The following is a 26,955-nucleotide window of genomic DNA, read 5'->3' as shown; positions in this document are numbered from 1 at the left end:
TTCCAGACACTTGTCCTGCTCCATATTCTCTGTTCCTCTGTTTGTAGAGACCTTTCGTAGCACAGAATGTTGCCTCAGTGCTGGCTATCAAGGACTTAGCAAATGTTAGCAGTTTGGACTTTGGATCTCCACAGGACTGGAAGAAGGAAAGGAGACTGGGGTTTAAGACTGCCTCTTGTTGCTTCATGTGTGAATGAATTGGATCCAGTTGTCTTATTGCTGGGAGCAGGGGTGAGGGAGAGTTCAGTGCTGATTGAGTACCAGGTGGGTCTTAAGGTTTGTGGAACTTTTTTTTACCTTCTTTTAGATTCCTGGTGTCCTAGACTGTGGAGATGACTGAAGTTCCTTTATCTTTGGCACATGATTTCTTTGCGGTATATATTTGACAGGTTGTGAGGATCAAAGAAAATGTCTAGTTTTCCATCTTGTTGATTTAAATATAGCTTAATATGAATCCAATTTCTCTTAGCTTCAACCTTCTCCTCATTTTTACTATCCTTTTATTTTGAAATGATCCTTCTAGAGTAATACTCTAATCAGAGTATCATTACATTATGTCCCAATGATACTTAAAAGGTAAAATTTGTCTCCTTGGGTGTTAGGATCTCTGTACATCTTGTTTGTTACTGTAGTCTTTGTGTGTGCGTAATAGTCATGTTCTGGATTTCAGTTTTGAAGGGATAACTACTTATTAAACTAATTTTGATTTCTGAATTCAAGAGATCCACCAGCCACTATGGCCTCTTCAGAATCTAGCAAGTGTGGAAAATGAATCCCAAAGAAATGAAATTATGCTACAAGGTATCCCAAAGCTTCCTATTTCCTCAACCTTTGAAAGCTTTTGGAATGTTCTCTATAGATGTGGGGGATGGTTTTCTGTCAAAGATCTACAACAGGATACAACAGGATACAATGTTAATGTATTTTTGTTTCTTAATGGGAAGATCTTTCCCATCCATTAATAGGCATATGTGACCTGCATGAGTTACATGGGAGCCTGAATCACATGAGTCTGTGGTGGAAGGAGCTTGCCAAATGGGTGGAGGAGGAAAAGTGGAGCTGAACTGAGAAGAAATTGGTCAGAGCAGTCAGAGCTGGGAAACAGAGAGCAGACAGCAACTAGCATGAGTGAGAGAATTTGTGATTTTGTTTAAGGGAGGTGGTTTGTAGGAAGCCTAATAGAGGGAAGGCTTGGGGAGGGTGTTGCCTTCTGCATTGTTATTGGGTATAGATTTCTTTGTTGCTATGATGGATTTGACTTTCTGATGTCTGAATAAATGTTTTGGTTTCATCTTCCACATAAAGAGTCTGTTACATTTTGTAATTCAAAACTACACTGGCATATTCAGTGCAACTGTAGTCACTATGAAAATAGCTTTGGTGCAACACAGAATTCTCTCCAATATTCAGACAATGCCGTGTATCTGGGGAGGCGAATGAATCTGTAATGGGAGCCAGGTTCATAACAAACTGACTTCTGCTGGCAGAACTTTCAGTGATGGTAATGATGATGATGATAAATGATATACATGTGTGTGTGTGGTGAGGCACTTAAGCTTGTGCAGTTTGACTGGAAGAAGACAGGGGATCACTTAATTTTTAAATTTTATTTTAAAGATTGGTCTCCTTATTCTACCTAGAGTAAAAGTGTAATGGCTACTCAATGGCATTACTCCTAGGTGCAATCCCTTTATTGATCAACATGGATTTTTTAAAAAATCTGAGCCAGTTTGCCCCTTAGGAAAGCCTAGGCTCTTCTTTGCACCTTCATCCTCCTTTCATCCCTCTGCTGGAGGTTTAAGAAAAATCCTCTCCCACCTCACCTCTGTGCAGAACTCTTAGTCCAGAAACTGCACTAAGCCTTGACTTCCTCCCACAAGAAACAGGAGAACGCTGTATTCAGTAACAGCAATATTGTCTTAAGAACTACTTTGAGCAATAAGTTATTTTAACTATTATGAATGCACAGATTAACAATAAAGGACATATGAGGAATGACACTACTCCTCATACAGAGAAAGTACTGATAAATAGAAGTCTGTATAGAATAATTAAGCATATATACCTATTTGTGCTTAATAGTAGTCTTCTAAAGGTGATGGGGGAAGGAGGGAAAGGAAGAAAAAAGGAAAAAGAAGAAATTTACATAATAACTTTATTGTATATTTGGAGGGAAGAGCAAGTTGTAGATGGTAGATTTGCAGTTGTGTGCAATCACCTTTTAATTGTACTGTGTCATGGAAATACTCATTTTGTTCTGTGAATTGAATATGTGTGTGCGAATATACACACACATACATACATTCACACATATATGAAACGCTGAGAGGTGACTGATTCAGTCAATCTGTGTGGTTTCAATCGCCTTTATACAGGAACCAAGTCACTCCATAATGATCTGCTTGATTAGAGAATTTCTTCACACCTTGTTGTGAGATTGTATGAAAACTCTTTAATACTTTCTTTGCATGTAATCTCTACTTTGGAATATAATCATTATTCACTGGCACTTTTCTCTGTGTCATTCGATGGCATAATTTGTTTAGTCATGTTCCAATTTTCCATTATTTCCTTTTTTGTTGTTTTTTGCAGAAGAGCTATGCATATTGCTGAACAATGATCTATTTTTCCTCTCTTTAAACTCTGGTACTTTGACTTCAAATCTAGCATCCTTTGTACTGCACCAGCTAAAGCCTATCTGCATATTGGAGGCCTTGGAAACAATTTTTGTCCTCTGTTCTTGATGGTTTTTACTGCTAGACTTCTTCCTATGTTTTAGTGATTACCACGGTATCCTCATTCATAATCCCCTTCAAAAATTTTCTTATTATGGCTTTTGATCATGCTCCATTGGGATGTGTGTATCCTGTTGGGGATTAAGTCCTAGAGATGGAATTACTTGGTGACACCTTATATTGACTTTATGATTCACTGTACTCCCCTGTACCATTTACTACAAATTATATGTTACAGAGCATGTTTTCTCACAATCCTGCCAATATTGGGTTTTAGACTTTTCCTTTGCTATTATTTCTGTCTTTCTATTTTTTTTTATTTTTAACACAGTTTATAACAGATAAAGCAATTCCAACTTTTCGATAGGTGATACTTTTTTTAAAAGCATTTGCAATATGGACCACAAAAGAAATTTTTTTTTTAAACATTAACCTGAGACACAAATAATATTTATATTGCTAACTTCACAAGCCCTTGACCTAATTGTCTCCACAATATTATTAAGATATTTCTGTCTTTCTAGTAAGTGTAAGTAAGGTGGGTATCTTAAATTTGTCTTTATTTGCATTTTTCTGATTATTAAGGAATTTAAACATTTTTAAAAAGTTGGAACTTCGAATGCAAAATCTTGACATTTTTTCCATCTGTTCCCACATATGCATATTTTTTATCACTTTAATTTTATTAAGTAGTCAGTTGATATTTGGATTGATTTGTACTCAATTTATAAAAAAATTTGCTTAATATTTCTAACTTTACTAAATTTTGAAATCTAGCTCTTCTCTCTCCCTCTCATTCATCCCCCTATCCCTCACAGAGATCCATTTGCCTCTCTACATCCACAGCATTGACTGAATAATGGAGAGGATTCTGTTGTAGGTCTTTGATAGGAAACTATCACTCACATCTATAGAAAACATTCCTAAATCTCATTAGTTGTTTAATTGGTGCTTTGTTACTACTGAAATTGTTTTGTAGCTGTCTTTATATGGGTATTGTATGGATCTTGGTAAGTGAAGTATTGGATTCATTTTGTCATACTTCGGAATGGTAGTTCACTTTTCCTTCTACTTTTCCTCATCCCCTTTCTCTTCCTCTTTCTCATATCTCTCCTCTTCCTTGTCTTCCTTCTTGACCCCCTTTCTTCACGATTTTAATTCTTTGGAGATGATGGTGTTCTGTAACTCACAAAGGTATACGATATCACTTGTAAATATAAATATTTTAATCTCATCTTTCACTATGTTTATTCTCTTAATTTCTGCTTTGTATCTTTTTGCTATAAGCTGGCATTTCTAAAATTATGTTGAGTAGTGATATTGAAAGCGGAAAACTGTTTTCTCTATCTTCTTAATAGGAAGTCCTCTAATATTTCTCCGTTACATAAAAACTCTTGTTATCAAATAAATACTTTTTATCACATTAAAGAAAAATGCTCCCATTCCTATAAGTTTTCAGCTACCTGAACAGACTGCCAAAGAGGTCCATAATACAAAAATGACTAAATCTCTGCTCTAGTAACTCTTCACATTGGGTTATTAAAAGTGCATTACCCAGGTTTTCTAGATTAGATTAGATCAGAGGTGGGGAACCTGCAGTCTGGAGGCCACATGTGACCCTCTAGGTCCTCAAGTGCAGCCCTTTGATTGACTCCAAACTTCCCTTTAATAAAAGAATTTGTTCAGTAAAACTTGGACTCAGTCAAAAGGCCACACCCAAAGATCTGGAATGCCACTTGTAGCCTCAGTGCTAAAGGTTCCCCACCCCTGGATTAGATAAAGCATTTAACTGCTTACCATATACTCTGTGTGGTGCATTGTCCATCAGTTATATAGCTTGCTCTTGTCAATTTCCAGTGTATTTTCCTTTCAGTCATAGACCTCTTGAATGATATATTTTACGCCACTTAAAAATGAGCACTGATACATTTTGTACATTGTCACTGGGAATGTTCTACTGTCAATTTATGTACACTGTATTTATTTCTGGGTTGGTTTTTGTTGTTATTCACTCAAAATTTTATTCTTTGGAGATGATAGTTTTCCATGATTCATAAAGTCATCTAGCATCATTAGAAGAATGCTGGTGTTAAAATTATGGATTTTTGTTTCAGGGGACAGTTTTAGATTGCAATCATTGTACAATTTTCCAAATGCAATCTAATTTACTCTCTTTTTTTTTCCTTTATTAAGCTTGCTCATTGTTTATCTGCAGTATTGTTTCAAGGTATTATATACTGATATGCTCAAATACATGCATATCATAGATAATCTTCATTCACTTGATTTTCCTTTATGAATTTTTAGGTCAAACTGTTTAAGTGGTGTTGGATCTCAGTTTTCTATTTTATGTATTTGTTGTGATTTTCATTTCATTTCTGGCCTTGGTAATTTGATATTCTTTTCTCCTATCTTATCTTTTAAAATAATATTTTATTCTTCCCCCAATTACACATTAAACAATTTTTGAACATTTTAAAAAAGTTTTGAGTTCCAAATTTTCTTCTCCCCTTCCCTCTCCCTTCCTGAGATGGCAAGCAATCTGATATAGCTCTTTTCTCTTATTTTTGATTACATTTTATAATGTTTTTTTTAATTTCACTGGGCTTAAAACAAACTTTTAAAAAATAATAATTTTCTCTTTTTTCAAATTGTACATTTAGTTGATTTTTTTGTTACTCTTTTTAATTTAGGTGTTATGGAATAGAAAATTTGCTTCTGATAACTGACTTGGCTGCATTCTATCATTTTAGATAGCTTATACTTATGACATCATCTTTAATAAACTATATTACTTTCTGTAATTTGATCTTTAATGAGAGTCATTAAACAAGCCTCCAAAAGGGTCTATAATCTTTTTGTTATATTTCCCTTGTTCATTATTATTTTTACTTAACTATATATGACCTATAAATTCCATTTAAAATGTGTGTTTTTCTGAATTTATTGATAACTTATTTGTTTCCTGGAATGTTCCAGATATGGCTGAAAAGAATATATAGACCTTGCTTTTCCCATTTATTTCTCTCTATATTTATCAAATCCAATTTCTTCCGTACTCATTTCAATCTTCTAAGCTCTTTCTTGTTTTTTTTTCTTCAATTAATCATATTTTGTTATTGGGCTTTTGAAATCTCTCTTAAGTTACTTTTCTACCTGGAGCCATATTCCAATCATGGTTCTTATCCCATCAAATCTCAATGAAAATATAGGAAACTGAATTACTTTTTTTCTATTAGAAACTCTAATTCATTTTGTTTGCCATCCACTCTTTCTGTAATGGTTTGGAGAAACATACGAGGCTTTATTATAGACATATGGGTCGATATTTTTTCTTCTAAGAATTTCCCAGTGTCTGCACTCTATTCATATCTATTTCCTTCCTTCCTTTCTTCCTTCCTTTTCTGCATCTTTTCTTCTTGCCTTCCTTCCTCTGTCTTTTCATTTCTCCTTTCTAGCTTTCCTCTGTGCTCATTTTCCTTTTTTCATATTATATTCACCATCTTTATTTTTATTCTTTATTGATATTCTCCTTTTCCTTCTCCTCCCCTCCCCACCCTTCTTATCCTATATTTTACAAATTATATATTTAACATTTTTGGTTTCTTTGTTTTTACTTTTATAGGTCAAGGTATCACTTACCCTACACATTGTACTTTGCCAATGTTCCAACTGGTAGTCACCCCACAAATAGCTCTTGCTGATGAGCCTTTGTGCATCAGAGCAACTGGACTTAACCCTTTTCAGGTGGTAACCTTCAAGGCATCACTGACAGATGAAAAAGGGAAGCTCTTCCTGTCTCGAGCTTTCTATAAGGCTGATGAGGCTGGCAATGTGGACCTAGAGAAAGCAGCTGCTCTTGGAGGTGACTATACAGGTGTCCATCCCATGGGTCTCTTCTGGTCCTTGAAGCCTGTGAATCCATTTCGGCGACTAGTGAAGCAGGATGTAATGAATAGCCCCTTTTACATTCAACTCGATCTCTATGATTCGTTTGTCTTGGAGGATTTTCCCAACATTCAACCAAAGGCTAGTCAGATGATAGAACGCTGGTACTCAGGCCCTGGGCTGCAGCGGATCCCAATTAGAGAAGGTCGAGTTCGAGGAACCTTATTCCTCCCTCCAGGTGGGATTTTATTTTCTATTTGTGTATTGAGGGTCTGGAAAACTTCAGGGAATAATTAATAATAATCTCTTAATTAGAAATTGAGGCAGCGTGGCCTAATAGGTAGAGCACTAGACTTAATAGAGTCAAAACAAAATAAAAAATGAAAATAAGCAATTTAACAGCAACCCAAAACTTTACTAGAGGCTTGAAAAGTAAAGAAGTCAGAGGCAAGAGAGACTCCCCAGATGACCAAGATGTGGGAGATTTCTCGTGGTCTATATGGTTGAAAGAAGTCTGGCATTACTAAAATGCAAACTGGATGAAATAGGAAGCAGACAGTTTATGTACATGTGATATAACAAATGAAAGAAGTCACTTCAGAGGTGGTGATTTAAACTATTAGCTTCTCTGCAAAACTAGACTATGTCATGGCTGGAGATCTATAATTGTTCAAATTCATTGGCATATGAATTACTAAGAAGGAATTTTCCAACTTATTCTCAGATGTAAGACCAATCCCACCTTCATTAACAGAAGGTATTGCATCTTTATTCCAAAAAAATAAGGCCAGTGATCTTTCCAAATACAGTCTAATTGCATCATTATGTACTTTATATAAAGCACGTTTAACTTTTATCACTAAAATAACCTATAAACTCTTAGACAAAAATAGTATTTTGAATGTTTCAAAGTCTTTAACTCAGGTTACATTCTTATAGCTTATTCATATATTGCAAATATATGAAATTGATCCAAGTGTAGTAAAAACCCTAGAGTATATGATTTTGTTGTTATTCAGGTGTTTCATTGTGCCCAACTCTTTGTGGCTGACCTTGGTTGGGGTTTTCTTGGCAGAGATACTGGAGTGGTTTGCCTTTTCCTTCTCCCAATCATTTTACAGATAAGGAAACTGAGGCAGACAGGGTAAAGTGACTTGTCCAGGGTCATACAAGTAGTTAGTGTCCAAGGACAGATTTAAACTCAAGGAAATGAATCTTCCTGACTCCAGGCCCAACACTCTCTCCACCATGCCACCTAGTTGCCCCCAGAGTACATGATGGTCATATGGAAAACTTGTGTATTTAAAATATGCCACAAAACAGTGTAAGAATGACTCACAAATTGTGCCATTTTCCCCCTGAGGGAGGCAGTTTAAACCCATTATGCTGCTTCTTATATTTGTACTATTAACATATCTCCTAATCTAAATAAAACTAAGTATGTCTTCCAAATTAAAGGGGCATGGTGATTGAACTAAAGCATCTTAATCACTTGATGTACAAGGGCAATGTCAAGTTATATGCTCCACCAAAAAGCATATTAAATAGCCTCCTTGCTTCATGGAAACTTTCCCCAGTGATATCCAGAAATTTTGATTCGATAAGTGTGAGATTATTAGTGTATGACAACGAAAGCTGGAACCTAATAGTTTCAGGCTTTAAACCAATAGAAGAGTGTGATAACCACAAATACTTTGATCCCTTTCAGACAGGTTACATTAAGCATAAATATATTAAGGAGAAGGCTGTGGCTAAATGCCACAGAGATTTAGACGGCATACGGAAATCAAAACTTAATGGGAAGTCTACATTTAAATCAACTTACACTTGCCCATTACTAGTCCTAATACATGCCTTTGAAACTCTAAAATTAGCCATAAAATATTTGGAAAGTATCTTAACCATTTATACAATATTAATGATACCTAAGCCTCATCACCATAAGGCAGCTATCCAAGAATTACTGTTGCCTTACCAAAAAAAGAAAAAAAGAAGATGGACATTCCTAAAGTACATGATAAATTGGGTTAAAAGTCTACAAAAATAATTTTAAATAATCATATATCACTTCCTTGAGTAATAATAGAAGCTGAAAGAGTTACACTCCAATGGACAAGTTGAATTAACTCAATGCTTGGGATGGACACTCAGAAATAGCTAAGATAGAAATAGAACCAGAAGGTCATCCATAAACAATATCTGTGTGTGTTTCACCAACATTACTTTCCAGATAAGCAGTGAACCATTGACTGAGTCATGCAGATTCGTTTCTGGAAATGAGATGTTTATGATAGCAATTCAAGATCAGCTTTATCACTAGAAGTTACAGAAATGTAGAAGTTATCTTTAAGAAGGTTGGACTTAGTCAATACAGATTATTTAAAGAAGCGATAGAAACTGCAACACAGCAGGTTATAAATATCTAGCAGACATGAACTGATGGTTAGAGTAATATGTCAAAAGCTCATTTTCTTTTATGAACTGACATGACACATTCTTGTCTTAAAAATAGAAATTTCAAAATATTCTGAAGAAATCAACCAATAAACTGAACCAGAACTGGACTTATTAGCCTAAATTGTTGCCCACAATTGCCCAAATGTGACATTGATTCACCAAAACTTAGACCAACATTTCAAATGGTTGTCACCATACCAAATGCCTGTAATCTCCAAGTTCCATAGATGAAAAACTTTTAAAAGAGAGAACTAACTGAAGGAGCAAGGGGCAGCTAGGTGGTGCAGGGGTTAGAGTATTGGGCCTGAAGTCAAGAAGACCCATCTTCCTGAGTGCAAATCCAGCCTCAGAAACTTACCAGCTATGCGACCCTGAGCAACTCTGTTTGCCTCAGGTTCCTCATTTATAATATGAACTGGGGAAAGAAATGATAAATCACCCCCAGCATATTTGTCAAGAAAATCCCATGTAAAGTCACAAAGAGTTAGACATGACTAAACAATAACAACAGAGTTGCAGGGGGAAAATTAGGATTAGGATGAGATACATATCATCCCTGTTATCCTGTCTGCTAGTGGAATTATACTAGGATGGTTTCAGTGAATTTATGGAGGATGAATTTACATCATAATACTTTTATTCCAAATACAAAAATGAGTTATTTTAAGTACTTCTGTAATCATCTGTAGAACATTAAATATAAAAGAAAGTTCAATACCGAATTGTCCTAGAATCATTTCTATCTGGGCTTCTTCTAAAAAGATGAAAAGAATGAAAAAAGTCACAATAACAAAGATGAAAATGATGATGATAATGATGATGTTAATAGTAACCCATTGTATTGCCCAGGCAATATTCACAGCACCGAGGGCCACTAAGAGTATGCCAGTGTAGTTCTGAAACACAAACTATAACAGACTCTCTATATAGAAGGCAGAAGAAAAACATTTATTCAGACACCAGAAAGCCAAATCCCCAAACCAGAAAGTCAAATCCATCATAGTAACCAAGAAGTGACTATTAGCGCTGCAGGGGTCAAAGCCATTCCCAAGCCTTTCCACAAACAAACAAAAACTCACCAGTCTAGCTATTTGCTTGCCTGCCTCCTCTCTATCCTTTCACTCTAACTGCTCTCAGTAACCTCCTCTCAGTTCTGCTCCACTCTTCCTGTTCCACCCTTTCAGCAAGCTCCTCTACCACATATGACTTAGGCTTCCATGTGATTTAAGCAGGTCACATGGGCTATTAATGAAAGGGGAAGAGTTTCCCATTTAATTACCATTACATTCATTAAAGCACAATCCATTGTCCATGTCTAGAGTGGGTAAGATTGTAAACAAAGGAAATTCCTTCTTTCTCTGCATGCAGTTAGCATCTTCATATGCCTATCATAGTTAATTTGGGGGTTTATAATAAACAAAATAACTTATTCACTCAAAGTCATTCTTAAAGCAATATTGTTGTTACTATATATAATGTTTTCCTGGTCCTGCTCATTTCAAACATTATTTTGCATGTTTCCATGTTTCTCTATTTTGTATGGCTTTAAAGAGAGTTGTACCAAAACATCACAATAATCACTTCATATACATGGATGGCATCACATTCTATGACTCCCCTGAAAAGCACATTAAAGAGCTGCTTAATCTTATGGAAACTTTCTCTAATAATATTTGTATTTGATCAATGTAAAATTCTTAATGTGTCCAAGGATAAAAAGAGACTGATGACTTTGAGCTTGAATCCCAGAGTTAAACTGAATCAATGAATCATGGAGAGTTATATTACATTAAAAATTTTACTGTAGATCAAGACACTTTTTTTCTCCATGAAAGACACACTGAGCAAAAGGCCCTCAGGCAGAAAATTGTGGCTGTGAAGTGAAAAACCTAACTGGCATCCTACAGTCAAAGTTTAATGGGAATAAGACACTTAAGAGCAATTAGCTGTCGTAATATAGCCACCAGCATAGACTTTTAGCATGGGAAAATGGGCAGCAATAAATCTGGAAAGGACTTCTTAGCTTGGTATCCCTGAACCTCGTCCTCCCCAGAGGTCAAGGCATGGATTTCATGGGATCCATTAACTTTTATGGGAAAAAAATACATCTTTAATTTTACAAATCTCTGAAATTTACCATTTCCTTTAATTGTGAATTAAAAAAAACATTATTGTAAGATGAGGACCATAGCATTTACCAGACTGCTGAAGAGTTCTCTGACAGAAAAAACAAGGTTAAGAACTTTTGATCTAGAACATCCCCCAACAAAAACCATTACTATGTTAAGGAAACATGAAACTCATTCCCAAGGAAGCTAGAGAGGAGGAAAAGAATTGGTATTCTCAGTGCTCATGATAGGATAAAAATGTACAGAATAAAGTTTCAAACAACTAGATCTTACTTCACAAAGGAATGGGAATGACTGACAAAGGTATATGCTATTGGATTTGTCTAATGTAACTCAAAGTGATTTATTTATTTCTATACAGAGTCTAGGAAGTGAGTAAGATCTAAGGGTGGAATCTGAAGGATGATATCCATGTGATTTCAACCAAGAATATATGGACAAAAAATGACATGTTTGAATCATATGGACTCATATATTAATGGCACAGCTTAGGATAGTAATTCAGGATCAGGTCACTGACATCAGAATTTATAGGGAGGTCATTTGTTCAACAGCCCTGTATATAAAACTGAGCATCTGCTGGGTACCTATAAGACACAGTGGCTGGAAATGTACACCAGAAAAGTACTATTACTCATAAACAAACAGCCAATAAATCCCTCTGTGTTATAACCATATAACCCTCTCTGAATATTGAGAATTCAAAAAATAAATTACATTAGAAGCAGTGTATCATCATGGACATAATTCTTGCCCACAAGTGCCCAGACATAACATTGATTCATAAAAATTTAAGAACAATAATTTTTTAATAAATATCACCCTAAAATGGATGAAAAAATTGCAAAGCATACAGAACTCATGGAAGGAATTGAAATCACGTGGGAACAGGATGAGGTGAATGTCATCCTTGCTGTCCTGTCTGTGTTGGAGTTGTCAATAGATTCCTTCAGTGAATCTATAGAAGATGAACTTATAACCTAAAACTCTTATTCAATTATGAAAAAGTCATTTTATCTACCTGCAAAATTATCCACAGAGCACTAAATGGAAAAGAAATAGCAGAATAGTAACTTGTCCTTTGACAATTTCTATCTGAATTCAAGAAAAGAAAAGAGGAAAGATCAAAACATTATAATAATAATGATACTGCTGCTACTACTACCACTCCCACTCATAATAATGCTGCTGCTGATTGATAATGATAATAGCAACCATCGTCTCATTACTGTCAGGTCAAATTTGAATCACGACAGAAACCTTCCAATCTTTTAATTATTTTAAACAAGGCTGCTAACCCGGTAGATGAGAGGAAAGCTGCAAATGTAGCTGACCCTGGGTTTTACAAAACATTTGATACAGTATTTCCTACTATTCTTGTAGAGAAGATGGAAATATGTGGGCTAGATTATCATATAATAAAATGGATTTTTAATTGGTTGTAAGGCTACAATCTAAGACTTGTCTTTAACGTTTCAATATCCATGTGGTAGGAAGTCTCTAGTGAAATACTCCAGGACTCTGTGCTTGGCCCTATGTTATCTGACATTTTTTAAAGATGACTTGGTTAAGGGCATAGATAGCATATGCATAAAATTGGCAGATGGCACTAAGCTTGGAGGGATAACTGACACACTGGATGTCAGGAGACAAAAGGATCTGGATGATAAACTAGAGAATTGGCTTGAATTCAATAAGATGAAATTCAATAAGGTCTTATGCTTAAGGACAAAAAGTCATCTTTACAAATACAAGATGGGAGAGGCATGATTAGATGCCTGAAAAACATCTGAGGGTTTTATTGGAAGGAAGGAAACTTGCATTTATTAAGCACCTACTATGTGCTAGGCACTGTGCTGAACACGTGACAAATATTGTCTCATTTGATCCTCTCAATAACCCTGGGAGGTAGGTGCTCTTGTGATTCCCATTTTACCAATGAAGAAACTGAGGCAGGCAAAAGTGAAGAGACTTATTCACAGTCACATAGTTAGGGAGTATAGATGGCCAGATATGAATTCAGGTCTTCCTGACTTCATGCTCACAGCTCTGGGCACTGTGGCATCTACTAGCTGCCTCTGAGTTTCAAACTCAATATGAATCAACAGTGTGATGTGGCATCCAAAACAGCTAAGATCTTGGGCTGCATTTAAGAGAGGCGTACTTTATAGCAGATGTCCCTCCACTGGGGAATGGCTAACCAAATTGTGGTGCATGAATGTAACAAAATATTGCTGTGCTCCAGCAAATGATGTATGCGATGAGGACAGAGAAGCATGGGAAGACCCATATGAACTGATGCATAGTGAAGTAAACAGAGCCAAGAAAGCAATATACACAGTAACTTCAACAATGTAATTGGAAAGAAGGACACAGCAAAACAAGCACAAGTAAAAGTAACAAAATTAGAAAAATCAGACAGGACTCAAATGAAGGCAGATGAGAAGATACCCCCAATCTACCCCTTTCTGGAGGTGGGAGGTCCACAGGTATTATTCATGTTTTTGTACTTTTTCCATGACTCAATCAGTTGTGCTAACTTGTGTTTTTCCTCTCTAAAGAATGCTGTTTGCCATATAGGATGGCTCCCTGGGAAGGGAAGTGGAAGGGATACATGGGATACTATGGTGATATAAGAAAAAGAAAATGTCATTAAAAACTTTAAAAAACCCCACAAAAGAAGGCTACCTTCCAGGAATTAGGAGATGATGGTCATCGGTACTTTGCCCTCACCAGACCTCATCCAGAATACTGAATTCAATTTTGGGTTCTACAGTTTAAAAAGGATGTTAAAAAACTGAAGACTACATGGAAGATGGCAACTGGCTTGGGGAAAGGTCTTGATTTCACGCTATATGGCATAGATTGAAAGAAACAAGGATGCTTAGCCTGGAGGAGATTCAGAGTTCATCAAAACTTTGTTCAAATGTTCTAAGGGCTGTCTCATCAGTGGTTAAATCTATTTTGTTTGGCCCAGAGGACAGAACCAGAAGCAATGGGTAGAAGCTGAAAAGAGGCAAAGGAGAACTGTCCCAAAGTGGAATAGGTTGCCTTGAGAGGTGGTAGATTCCCCATCCTTGGAAATTTTCAAGTCGAATCTCTATAGCCACTTATCTGATATGTTAGAGCAGGTATTTCTTTAGGGTAGGGGTTGAACTAAATGACTGCTGAGAATCCCCTTCCACCTCTCAAATTCTTTCATCTGTTTCTTTCATGCCATTCACTTTTTTAAAAAATTGATTTTATTTTGAATTTAAAGAATAAAATAAGCATTTCCATAACATAGTATAATAAAAAAGATGATTGTGAATGGAATTGCAAATCTATGTACAACTTGCTATTCTTTTTAAATATGCAAAAAAGTTTTCATATAAATTTTTTCCCCTTTTTCTCCCTTTCTCCTCACCCTAGAGACGACTACCGTTACACACAAATGGATATAATTATTCTATACGTACTTCTATTTATCATTTATTTGGATGCAGGTAGAGTCTTTCTTCATATATCCATTATAGTTAATTTAGGCATTTCTGATAGTGAAGATAACTTATTCACCATTCATTTTAAACTATCCATATTTTTACATTATGATCTGCCTTTGACTGGCAAATCTTTTTCTTGTTCTCTTTGTCATTGTTCCTTTGTCCACTCTGTTTGTCTTAGGAGAAGGCCCTTTCCCAGGGGTAATCGATTTATTTGGTGGCATTGGTGGCCTGGTTGAATTTCGGGCCAGTCTCTTGGCCAGTCATGGCTTTGGTGTATTGGCTTTGGCATATTTTGCCTATGAAGACCTGCCCAACAGCTTGCTGGAAATAGACCTAGAATATTTCGAGGAAGCTGCCAATATGCTGATGCATCACCCAAAGGTACCTTTCACTTTCACAGCTTTCAGTCACTAGTTTGAGTCACTGATCAGAATTCTGAATTGGAACCAATTTATTGGGTGCCCACTGAGTCAGAACTCCTCAGGAGTTGTTTCAGGAATCAGAGTTTCAAAGCTGAAAGAGGCCTTACCATTTCTTAGTCCAGTTCACTTGGTAGTTAGTCATACTGACATGACCAAGACTGAAATTACTCATCTATGGTAGTCTAGCCTAGGTATAAAATAGCTTTATCCTGAATTAGCCTGGCCGCAGAGCATATTGAATGGCAGACACAAAGAACAATGATGGCCCTATTCATTCACACACAAAAGATACAGAGGGAATCGTGCCTTCTGTTCTGCTGGGCTATGACCTGCCAGGGCCCTGTATTTCTTTTACTTGGAGAAATGAAGTTGAATGTATAATTAGTCTAAGAAGGTTGGCTCTGCCTAGACCAGGGGTTCTTAATTTTTCTTTGGCTGTCTGATAAAATCTATGGACACCACTTCAGAATTTTTTTTTTTAACAATAATGAAAGGAAATGCTAAATTTTAGTTAAAGATTAGTAAAAATAAAGATGTGATTTTTTTTTTCTATCCAATTTCAAGAACCTCCCTATCTCCTAGGTTTAGTACACTTGGTATAAGTAATATCTTGGCCCTCAGATGACCTGAATATTGAGGGCTGTATTTTACATTGAGGCAGATAAAGGCAGAATGCTGTCTAACCAATGGTCCCAGTCTGAGGTAGGCAAGCTACGTTCTAGTCAGTGAAAAGGAAGAGTTGGCTTGATACAATCTCTTTGGTTCTGTTGTTTCCACTTTGTAGATCCACCTCTCACTCTGGCTGCAATGCTGATGAGACAGTCTCTGTCTCCACTTCGTGCAGTGGAGTGGGCACAGGTGTGAGGCCACACAGCCAGCATCCTCCTCCCTTCCTACTGTGGATTAGAGTGTGTTAACAGTGGAAAGAACTTTGGATTTGGAATCCAAGCATCTGTCTTCATATCTTGCCTCTCACTTATCATCTGACCTTTCTAGGTCTCCTCTGTAAAAGGAAGGGGCTGGATCTGATGACATGCAAGGTCTCTTCTAGCTCTAATCTTAAGCCTTCATTTCTATGCAGAAGTGTCATTATCATAAAAAAAGTTATACTGTTTCCTAGAGGCAACATGGTGTACCAGCATGCTAGACTTGGAGTCTGCAAAACTGGTTCAAAGTTTTCCTCTGGTGTTTATTTACAAGCCACCTAACCTCTATATGCCTCGAGCAACAAACTACCTAGGACTTGTGGTTGTGGGAGCCTAGATTTAAATCTGAAAGGGGAAGAAGAAGAGAAGGCTTTTATATAGTTCCTACTATATGTCAGGCATTGTGCTAAGCACTTTACAAATATCTCATTTGATCCTCAGTAAAGGATCAGTAAACTCAGTAAAGTCCTGTTATTATCCCCATTTTATAGTTGGGGAAACTAAGACAAAGAGTGATTAAGTGGTTTCCTTAGGGTCACCCTGCCAGGGAGTATCTGAAGCTGTATTTGAACTCAGGTCTTCCTGACTCTAGGCTCAGTGATTGATCCGCTGCAGTGGATAGCTGTAGCTACCAGTTACCTCTATAGAAGGGATCTTAAAGGTCATCTAGTCTAATGTCCTTGTTTTACAGATAAAGAAACTGAGGCCTAGAGAGCTTAAATGAGTTGTCCACGGCCACATAGCAAGTGTCAGAGATGAGATTTGAATGAAGTCTTTTGACTCCAAAGCCAGTGGAAGTTATTGCTTGAGCTGATGGAATGTTAGAGGTGTCTAACTGGTATATGGGGCTATATTTGTGACTATATCCATGGTGTCTCAAAATCTTAGTGCAATATTAAGGTCAGTAGCTTTTGGAACACCTTGTATAGTGAATTTCTCAGTCAACAATCATTTGGGAAGGGCCTGTGTGTCAGGAATCATGCTAAAAGTTGGAGATAGAAAGACATAAATGAAGTCATCACTACTCTTGTGGAGCTTACCTTCTTGGGGTAAGAGATCAGGTACATCCCTTAGAATTTACAAAAGCAGTACAAAATGCATTTGAAATGCAATTAAGAAATAAATATTATTAAATAATAACAATAAATAATAATATAAAGAAATAAGTATTATTAAATAATAATAAATAATGAAATAAAATTAAGAAATACAAAATAAATTTGATAACCGAGATCCAATGTAATGACCACCAATGCTTGTTTCAAAAGGCCTAGAGCATCTGGAATTCTCTCAATAGATATTACCAAATTCATATTCCCCCAAGTCTCTAAGCAAAGTCAATTCACTTTAGTGTTTATATATATCATGTTGTACATGGTATATGTATGTGTATATGTGGGTGAAGAGTATATTTGTGACAAGGGATTAGGGGTCATGACATAAATTGTGATTTCCTGCGGCTGTTTCTAAAATGTTGGGAATAACTGCCAGTCTCATAATGAACACTGGGGAAGGACAGGGTCAGTTGTTTGGATATTCAAGTGACTACTCCTGATCAAGATGATTTATATCTAACCATCTTACCCCCAGATTTTTGGGATGGTCTTCTTTGTAAAGGATAGATATTGTGACTGGGTTCTCCATTCTCTACACTTTCTTCTCCTTTGGTGTCTTACAGATCCACAAATCAGGAATTGGGGTGATCTCAGTATGCAAAGGTGCAGAGATCGGGCTGGCCATGGCAGTGCACCTGAAGCAGGTTGTAGCCACCATCTGCATCAATGGGGCTAATGTCTTCCGTGAAACCCCATGCAAATACAAGGATCTTGTCTTCAAACCAATCTTTTACCAAGTGGAGTACATCCAGATACATGTGTCAGGGGCAATATGTTCCCTTCATGGAGACCTTGGAGCTGAAGTCAACCAACAGAGCGTCCTTCGTGTAGAAGAGGCCCAAGGTCATATTCTCTTCATTGTGGGAGAGAAAGATGAATGTATGAATAGCAAAGCTTATGCTGAGCAAGCAATGGAGCAGCTGAGAAGACATGGGAGAAGCAATGGAACTCTGCTCTCCTACCCTGGAGCTGGGCATCTGATAGAGCCTCCTTATTCCCCATTGTGTTTTGCCTCATGGAACACCTTCATTTCAAGACCCATTCTGTGGGGAGGTGATATTGTCTGCCATGCAGCAGCCCAGGAACACTCTTGGACAGAGATCAAGAAATTCCTCAGACATCATCTCTTTCCTTCCAGGAGCAAACTCTGAAGAAGGAGAAGATTCTGATGCAAAGAGAAGTCCCTTGAAATGGAGGAAGATGGTAGAAAAGATAAATTTGTATAGAGAAACTCCACAGTCACTGACTGGACCATATTTCTCCCCCCACGTTTTGAGTCTACCTTTCTTATCCAACTTCCTTCAACCCTGCCCACAAAAGTTTTAATTGTCTTTCTCCTTCCCTTCCTAGTCATCTTTACTCAGAAAGCATTTTAATAGAACTGAGGACCTACTTTTCCTCTTCTGGAAGTGATCTGTGACTCAATCAAACACAGAGTGGGAAGTCTGGAAGTCTGCAGACCTGAGGATATGTCATGGGATGCATTCATAAATTTTGCCAACCCTCGTTGCATGCAGAAATATGTTAAGATGATCTTTTGCAGATTTTTTATTTCTCTTAGAATTTCACCTGAGTTCTCACTTCACTCCCTTGCTTTTACTGACACTTTTTATATGCTACTACTTCCCCACAAGCAGCTCTCTCCACTCCCTCTGCCTCATTAGCACAAGACAAAGAGTTATCCTACTCCTTGTTACTCAGAGCCCCTTTCAGCCAATCATTTTTTCCACCATCACTCAGAAACATTTCCTGTTGAAGTCCTTGTCCTTGCCGTACACTTGCACCACCATCTTCACATCATCACTGGCCTTGCCAAAAGAACTTCATGATATTCTTTTGTTGTCACTGAAAATTTCAGCAAGATTTGGAACATTGGCTCTCTTCCTGGGAAATCTTCCCTTCCTTCCATTTCTCCCACTCCATCACACCTGCTTAGCAATGTTTATCACCTGCTTCCCAAGCTTGAGCCCATTTATTATGCCCTATTCTCCAACACTACCAGTCCCCTTCTTTCTTTATCTCCACATCCACCCTGGACTATTTCAATATAGCTCTATCTAACACCCTATCTTTCTTGTCCCTTTGACTTTCCCATTTGCCCTCTGTGTCAATCCCTAATTCTAGGTCCATGCACAATTTTGGGCTGCCCCTCCCACTTTTTTCTCTACTCTTATGATTTCAAGGCAAGAAAGCATGCTGACTGGATTGGATCTCCTACAAATTCATAGTCTGGATTGCACTGGGTTCTCACTCTTGCTCATCAATCCCAAAGTCTTTCTTCAAATACCTATTGAAATTCCCACAAATTTTTTTGAGCCCATTTTGCCCTCTCCAAGCCCATTATCCTACCCTGGCTTCTGTGTTCTTACTTAATGCCCTTACTTCCTATTTGACTAAGAGGATGAAATATGAGCTCTTTGGAGGTCTCTCTCCTTGGCCTTTAAATTTATCTGTACCTATTCTCATCTGTTCAGTTCACTCAGGAATAGAAAGGTCTTTCCCTGGGTCTCAGCTTCTAATCTGTCAAATGAAGGGGTTGAATGCCATGGACTCCATGGCCCTAGAGGTACCTTCTAACCCTAAAACTATGATCTTATGACTTGTGGCCTTCTTGCCAAGTGACCTTATCTTCTCTCTTTTGTTTGTGATCATGTAGTTCCCTAAATTCATCTTCAGTTTGTTCTTTCTTTCTGCCTACAAACTTGAGCCTCCCTTATCTTTCCAAATCCTTCCTTTGATTCTACAACACCCTGAAGTTAGTCTCACTTCTTTTTTCCTTTAAACTTTAAAGAGACCTCTGCACTTATGTGCTGTGTCTACCTCATCATGATCCATCATTCTTCAACCCCTTGTGATATGACTTCTATGCCTATCAATTTACTGAAACTCCTCTCTCAAAGGGCCAGTGACCTTAGTCAGCAAATCTCATGGCTTTTTCTCTGTCATTTTCCCATAGTGGATTCCATGCAACATTTGATAATGTTGCTGAGGACTGACCCCATCTTTATAAGTCTTCCTCTCCTGGTTGCTATGACTACTGCTCTATTCTGGTTGTCCTTATAACATGTCTATGTCCATGTCAATGTCCATGTCTATGTCTATGTTGATATCTACATATGTTTATATATGTTACTTTCTAGTTAAATAACATAGTTAGCATTTACATAGCATTTTAAGGGGTGTAAATATCTCTTTTTGGTATCACAAAAGCTGTGGGAGGTAGGTGCTATTATTATCCCCATTCTAGAGCTGAAAAAACTAAGGTCTAAGGTCTGTAGAGTAATTTACTTGCTCAGGTTCACATAGTTAGTCTGGATTTTGATTTGAACTCAGATCTTTCTGACTCTTCTCACTTTCAGAATATCCTTTTCTTTTTGCTTGGAGCACTTTTTTTCCATCTCTGCTTATCAAACACCTACTCATCTTTTAGGATACAATTCTCAAATGCCATGCCCTCCATGAAAACTTTCCTATCTCCCCCTCTATGTCCCCAAAGCACTTTCCTTTGACTCTGTTATGGCGTTAATCACACACTGCCTTATGTTATTATTAATCTGCACATTTTACTTCCTTGGTAAACCTTCAAGACCATAAATCTCATGAGAGCAGGTACTTTGTCTTATAATTCTTTGTGTCCCCCATTTTCTAGCACATAGTAAGCATTTGATAAATATTTGTTGATTAAAGGAATGAATGAAATTGCAAAGTGATTATGTGGTGACATGTTAAAGGTTAGAGGTAGCCCTTATTTTAAATTCAACAGTAATTATTTTATGAAGAAATTTGCACATTATGTTCAACAGATGACCAATAAATGAAAAAAAAACCCTGGGAAAATTCCTATATCTTTTAGACTATGAATGTGATGGATATTTCGCTAAGCTTTTAACTCTGTTTGTTGCTGTTGTAACATGGCTCTTGGGCTTTGGTGTAATTGGAGCATGAAGAATTTAATCTTGTAACTTCTGCATGTCAGAAGAGATCCTGAGACCTAAAATCTCAGAGTCCCTGCGGTCACAAAATCAGAAAATCACATAATGTCAGTGTTGGATGGGACCTAGGGGGTGAGCAAGTCCAAAGCTTGCCTGAAAAAAAAAAAAGAAGAGATTCTTCTACAACATAGCTGGCAACTGGCATCCAGCCTTTTCCTTTTCTTGAAGACTTTCAAAGAAGAGGAATCTGTTCCTTTACAGAAGAGCCTATTCCATTTCTAGAAAGCTTGAATTGTTAGTAAGGTCTTCCTCATCTCAATGTCAGTTTACTTTTAACCTCCACCCATTGTTCATGGTTCTGGCCTGAGGGACCAAGCAGAACAAATCTAATCAATCTCTCTTCCATAGGACTTGAAAACAGTTATTCTACCCTGTAGAAGGGTTTTCTTCTCCATCCTAAACATCCCTGATTCCTTCAACCAGTCCTTTTATGACATGAACTTGAGGGACTACTAAATCATACTGGATGGTAGTGGTATTTTTTTTCTCATAGGAAGAAATCAAATCAGATAAGATGCTTGGAAAACTGTCAAAATGCTATATAAAATATATCCTCCTCCTCTAGAACCACAACTAATGATTTTTACCTCTGGAGCAAGGGACACCAAACATATCTTCAAATCAATTTTATAGGACACATCCATTTACAGTGGGGAGAGACCCCTGGGACATCGTGCGGCTGCTGCTGAGAAGTCTGTAACTATGTGATGGCAGGAACTTCCATGAGGTATAGCTGCCAGGGGAAGAAATGTGATGTTTGTTTTTGCCAACTGCATGTTACAACACAGGTATTGCCACATTATCTTTAAATTTCATCACTCTGGGACAAATCCTTAATTGTTGTATCCTAGTTCCAGCTCCATTTCCCCTTTTCTCCTCTTCCTTTTCCCTTCATGTTCTTCAGAGACAATTCAAGGAAGAGGGACAGGGAAGAGAGAAGGGAATGTGCATTTATATAGAACTTACTATGTGCTAGGCATTGTGTGTAGCACATTCTACAAATATTACTTTATGTGATCTTCATAGCAACTTCTTAAGGTAAGTACTGTCATTATGCACATTTAATAAATAAGGAAACTGAGGCAAATAGCAATAAAGTTATTTGTCCAGGTCACACAGCTCCTAGTGTCAAAATTACGCCTAAGATAGAGTAAGGCTCAGAAAGTATAGTCAGGTATTCTTTGGTAACTAGTCTTGTGACATAGTCATAAGTAAATGCTTTAGTGTTCTTTGTATTTAAGACTTTCAATGGCCTATGGCATAGCAGAACTGCACACAAGACTTTTCTAGGAGCTCCAAGTGTCTGAGGTTAGATTTGAACTCAGGTCTTCATAGCTCCAGGTTCAGTGCTGCATCTACTGTGCCACCTACTGCTTCAGGAGGAATATACTGTATCCTTGTTATCTGGACTACCACTAACAGTCAATAAGCATTTAGTAAGAATGTAGCAGGCGCTATGTTAAGCATCAGGGATACAAAGAAAGATAAGAACATGGTTTCTTCCCATCCTATTCCACACTTCCATAAAGATATATTTATACTTCATGTCATTCTCCTACTCAGTAAATTCCAGTGGTTTCATATTATCTATAGGATCAAAGATAAAACTATTCTTTTGTGCCTTTAAAGCACTTTACAACTTGGACCCAAACCCCAAGGTACTTTTCTAGCTTTATCACTGATTAGTCCTGTCCACATTCATTGCTGTCCAGCCATGATGGTCCTCTTACTGTTCCTCATCCATGGTACCCCATCTCCTTCCTTTGCGCAAGTTCTCCATCATGCCTGGGATGTACCACCTCCTCACCTCCATCTTTCAGAAGGCCTAGCTCAGTTCAAGTGACAACTTCTGTATGACCCCTTTCCTGCCCCCCCCACAGATGTTTCTTCTTTTCCTACCAAAATTTACATATATGCATGCATACATATGTATGTATATACACATATATATTATAATTACCCATATATATTATCTACCTTGGCTAGACTCTAAACTCTTTGAAAGCTGGAACTATTTTTGTTCTTTGACCTGTATACTGAGCACTTAATACAGTAGGCAGTTAACAAAATGCTTATTGATTAATTGAAGGAGATAGATATCTGTTCTTTCTTTCCTGCCCCAACTTTCCCCCACCTTTGCTGCTTTTATACAATCTCTTATTTAACTCTTCCTTCTGAGTAAACTGAACATTAGTTTGTTTCTTCTTTGTCCTAAACTTAATGCCTTACCTATCACTTCTTTCCTTCCTTCCTTCCTTCCTTCCTTCCTTCCTTCCTTCCTTCCTTCCTTCCTTCCTTCCTTCCTTCCTTCCTTCCTCTCTCTCTTTTTTCTTTGTTAAATGCAGAATTCTATTGTATTTTTAAAAAATGTTCAATTCCTAATTCTCTTTCTCCATTCCTCCCCTCCCCATTGAAAAGGAAAAAAAAAATATGATACCAGTTATATACACATTTTAACATTAGCCATGTCACAAAAAAGACAAGAAAAATAAAGTTTAAAAAATATATGCTTTAATCTCTGCCCAAAGGCCATTAGTTCTCTCTCTGGAGTGGATAGCATTTTTCATCACAAGTCCTTTGGAACTGTCACCCATTACTTTCCAATTACGTTTTCTCTATGGATCCTCATTTGTTTAACTTAAAATTTTAATTTCCCTTTCATTTTTCTCCCAAGATTTGAAGGATATCAGGACAGTAAGGGACCCTAGGGATTATCTTGTCCTGCTCCTTCATTTTTCAAATAAGGAAACAGATGTCCATTGAGGTGAAGTGGCTTCCCTAAGGCAACTAACTCATGCAACTAATTGTTGGTGGAGCCAATGAACTGGAGCCAAGGTCTCTTGGCTTCTAATTCCAGCACTTAATGCACTACACAATGCTGTCTGTCATTTTTCCTTGCTTTAGATCAGCAGTTCTCAAACTTTTTGGTCTTAGGCTCTTTTTACATTCTTAAAAATTGAGGACATTTCAAAGAGTTTTTGTTTATGTGGGTTATGTCTATCAATATTTATCATATTACAATTTGAAACATTTTGGTATTGTTATGAAAATAGTTTTGAGCTTTGGCCCCTTTGAAAGAGCCCTGAGGGATCTGGGGAACATACTTTGAGAACCCCTGTTGGAGGAGGGTGATGTTTAAATGATGTTAAAACTGCCCAATTTGGCAATCAATCGAATTGTCAATTCCATTAGAAAGCAGTGAAAAGTCAATCTGAGTGATCTGATCAATTCAATCAGAACTGCTGATTCCGTAGCCCCATAGACGTATACTAAAGACCATAACCTTTTGAATATAATAACAATTATATTCTTGCTGATATCTTTGTGGCAGCCATTCATATATGATAAATATCCACACCAGAGTCTTCTGACCACTGATTGTCAAGGTCTTTCAATCTCTGACATAATTACGCCTAAGCTATGGAGGGATTCAGAAGGTATAGTCAGAGATTCATTTGTAACTAACCTTGTGATACAGTCATAAGGAAACTCTTTAGCGTTCGTGTTTAAGGCCAGCAGCATGGCAGAACTGCTCACAAGACTTTCCTAAGAGCGTGCAAAATTCATGGGCAACAACCACAAAAAAGGGACACAAAAGAAAAGCTATTCTAGAACACTGGACACCCACAGCTGTAGCGAACTCACCCAAACCACAATGTCTGTCTCTCTGTCTCTGTCTCTCTGTCTCTCTCTCGCTGTCTCTGTTTCTGTGTCTCTCTCTGTCTCTCTCTTTTTGTCTCTCTGTCCCTGTCTCTCTGTCCGTGTCTCTCTGTCTCTGTCTCTCTCTGTCTCTGTCTCTCTGTGTCTGTGTCTGTGTCTGTGTCTGTGTCTGTGTCTGTGTCTCTCTCTCTCTCTCTCTCTCTCTCTCTCTCTCTCTCTCTCTCTCTCTCTCTCTCTCTCTCTCTCTTTCTTTCTTTTTCAGAAATGACCAGCTTTGCATGAGGGGTATATAGACTAACCTTCACAAACACTAGCCAATAATTCAGTTTCTCCCAGCTTTCCTGTGCTGGCTACAGGCAGCTCCATTGTGGGAGCCAACAAATATTTATTAAGCACTGACTATGTGCTAGGCACCGTGCTAAGTGCTGGGGATACAAAGAAAGGGAAAACACACTCTCTACTCTCAAGGAGCTTACATACTAATAGAGGAGACACCATTCAAACATCTATGTACAAACAAAATATAGACAGGATAATTTAGAGATAGATAATTCTAGAGGTTAGTGCCTTCTTCAGGTGTATGGCCTCAAGTTATTGCCTGGCAGCCCACCCAGCTTAGCTGCTCTTGTTTACATTCCTATTTTTACATGGCTATTTTTAAAGGAGAAATCTGTGTAGAATTTTTTTTTTTTTGTACAACTACTCCATAAAGTGCAGTTACTGATTTTCAAAAGATGCTTTAGTTTGCAAGACTAATTCAGCTGGATAATCAGGATAGCAGTTTTAACTGTTAACAGTTCTGGTGAAAATTTGAGACATTCAAGTAGCATGTGAACAGTCCTCCACCCTCTCTTCAACTTGCAGGTGACTTCAGCTTTCTTTCGATTCAAATGCATTTTCAAAGGCTCGGTTCTAGAAATTTTGAATTGAATGTACTGGTAAATCTCTCTGGGGGTTGATTGGGGTTGAAGTCAAAATCTTGGTTTACCATTTTGTATAAAAAGCTTTTAATTCCCACACTTGAGATTTAGTATCCCAACCTGACCAAGCTTAATTCATCTCTTCTGGACATATTCCGACAGAGTTGACTTCTCTCGCTGTAGACACCAGGACCAAAAGTGCATGTATATACCTTAAATTGACTTTTGTTTGAGGAGGCATGCACAAAGATGTTCCAGCCTTGCAGATTCAAAGGGAGTCCTACATCCTTACCATGAGAATATAGTGCTATGCATCATCGAAATTTAGGTTGTAAAGCTTACAGGAGATTTTGTTGTAGGTCACTGAAAGGTATCAAAAGTCATTGAAATGAACTAATCTTGCAGAAAACAGAAAATCTACATTTAAGAAGAGAATTTGTTCTTGGAGAGAAGGCTAACAAGTATGGACTTTTTCTAGATTCAGGAGAGGCAATCTTCCTCCATTTCCATGGACATGCAGGGTGACAGAGGGAAAGAAGAAACCAAAAGACAGCAAACCATGGAATTACAGAGCTGGAAGGGGATTTGGAGATCATCTAGCGCAGGAGTTCTTAACTTGGGGCTAGTGTGCTTTTTTTTTTTTTTTATAACATTTTGATAACTGTATTTTAATATACGTGATTTCCTTTATAATCCTATGTATTTTACTTTATGCACTTAAAAACATTATTCTAAGAGGGGATCCTTAGGTTTCACCAGACTATGAAAGGGATCCATGACACAAAAATAGGTTAAAAACCTCTGCTTCATTCTAACCATCTCATTTTACAGATGATGGAAACTGTTTCAGGAAGCTGGTGGTAGACACAAAGTGTATTGTGCTTTCAGTGAAGATTCTCTCTTATCTCAACCCTAGTCCAGACTTTGTGTCCTGAATGAGTCTTTCCAAAATGTTGCTGTTGTGGTGATTAGAATAAAGTATTTTAATTAAAGGATCCGGAAAACACTTTCCCCAAAGCTTACTATCTTCATTTGTCTTCTATCACCCTTCTCAGTCACTTATCAACTGCCTTCTTTCTGCTCTTTTTTTCTTTTATCCAGAGGTATGTTTGTAAATGTTTAACAACCGGCTCCCCCTTACCCCCACCTTCACAATGTATGCAGAAAACATTTTTCAGATTAATCTGCAGTACAAGCATTTTCTACATCACTTTCTTAAGTCTAGA

General features: G+C 37.4%; 1 protein-coding gene across 1 annotated transcript; it reads left to right on the top strand.

Annotated features, from left to right (window-relative positions):
- Positions 1-104: 104 nt before the first annotated feature.
- On the top strand, positions 105-26,814 carry LOC140534152 (acyl-coenzyme A amino acid N-acyltransferase 1-like). Its single transcript, XM_072654851.1, has 4 exons — positions 105-264; positions 6,361-6,861; positions 14,873-15,075; positions 17,721-26,814. The coding sequence occupies exons 2-4, from the start codon at positions 6,399-6,401 to the stop codon at positions 18,306-18,308; spliced, it is 1,254 nt and encodes a 417-aa protein (XP_072510952.1). The 5' UTR covers positions 105-264; positions 6,361-6,398; the 3' UTR covers positions 18,309-26,814.
- The last annotated feature ends 141 nt before the right edge of the window (positions 26,815-26,955 follow it).

Source organism: Notamacropus eugenii, chromosome 1 (genome assembly GCF_028372415.1).
Source record: "Notamacropus eugenii isolate mMacEug1 chromosome 1, mMacEug1.pri_v2, whole genome shotgun sequence".
NCBI classification, from domain to species: Eukaryota; Metazoa; Chordata; class Mammalia; order Diprotodontia; family Macropodidae; genus Notamacropus; species Notamacropus eugenii.
The sequence above is the reverse complement of the archived record's forward strand: the minus strand, read 5'-3'. Positions and strand labels throughout refer to the sequence as shown.

Excerpts from the sequence above, each read along its gene's own strand:
- LOC140534152 (XM_072654851.1), top strand. The coding sequence starts at position 6,399 with ATGTTCCAACTGGTAGTCACCCCACAAATAGCTCTTGCTGATGAGCCT. Across the intron at positions 6,862-14,872 it reads AACCTTATTCCTCCCTCCAG|GAGAAGGCCCTTTCCCAGGG; the intron begins GTGGGATTTTAT and ends TGTTTGTCTTAG. Across the intron at positions 15,076-17,720 it reads TGCTGATGCATCACCCAAAG|ATCCACAAATCAGGAATTGG; the intron begins GTACCTTTCACT and ends GGTGTCTTACAG.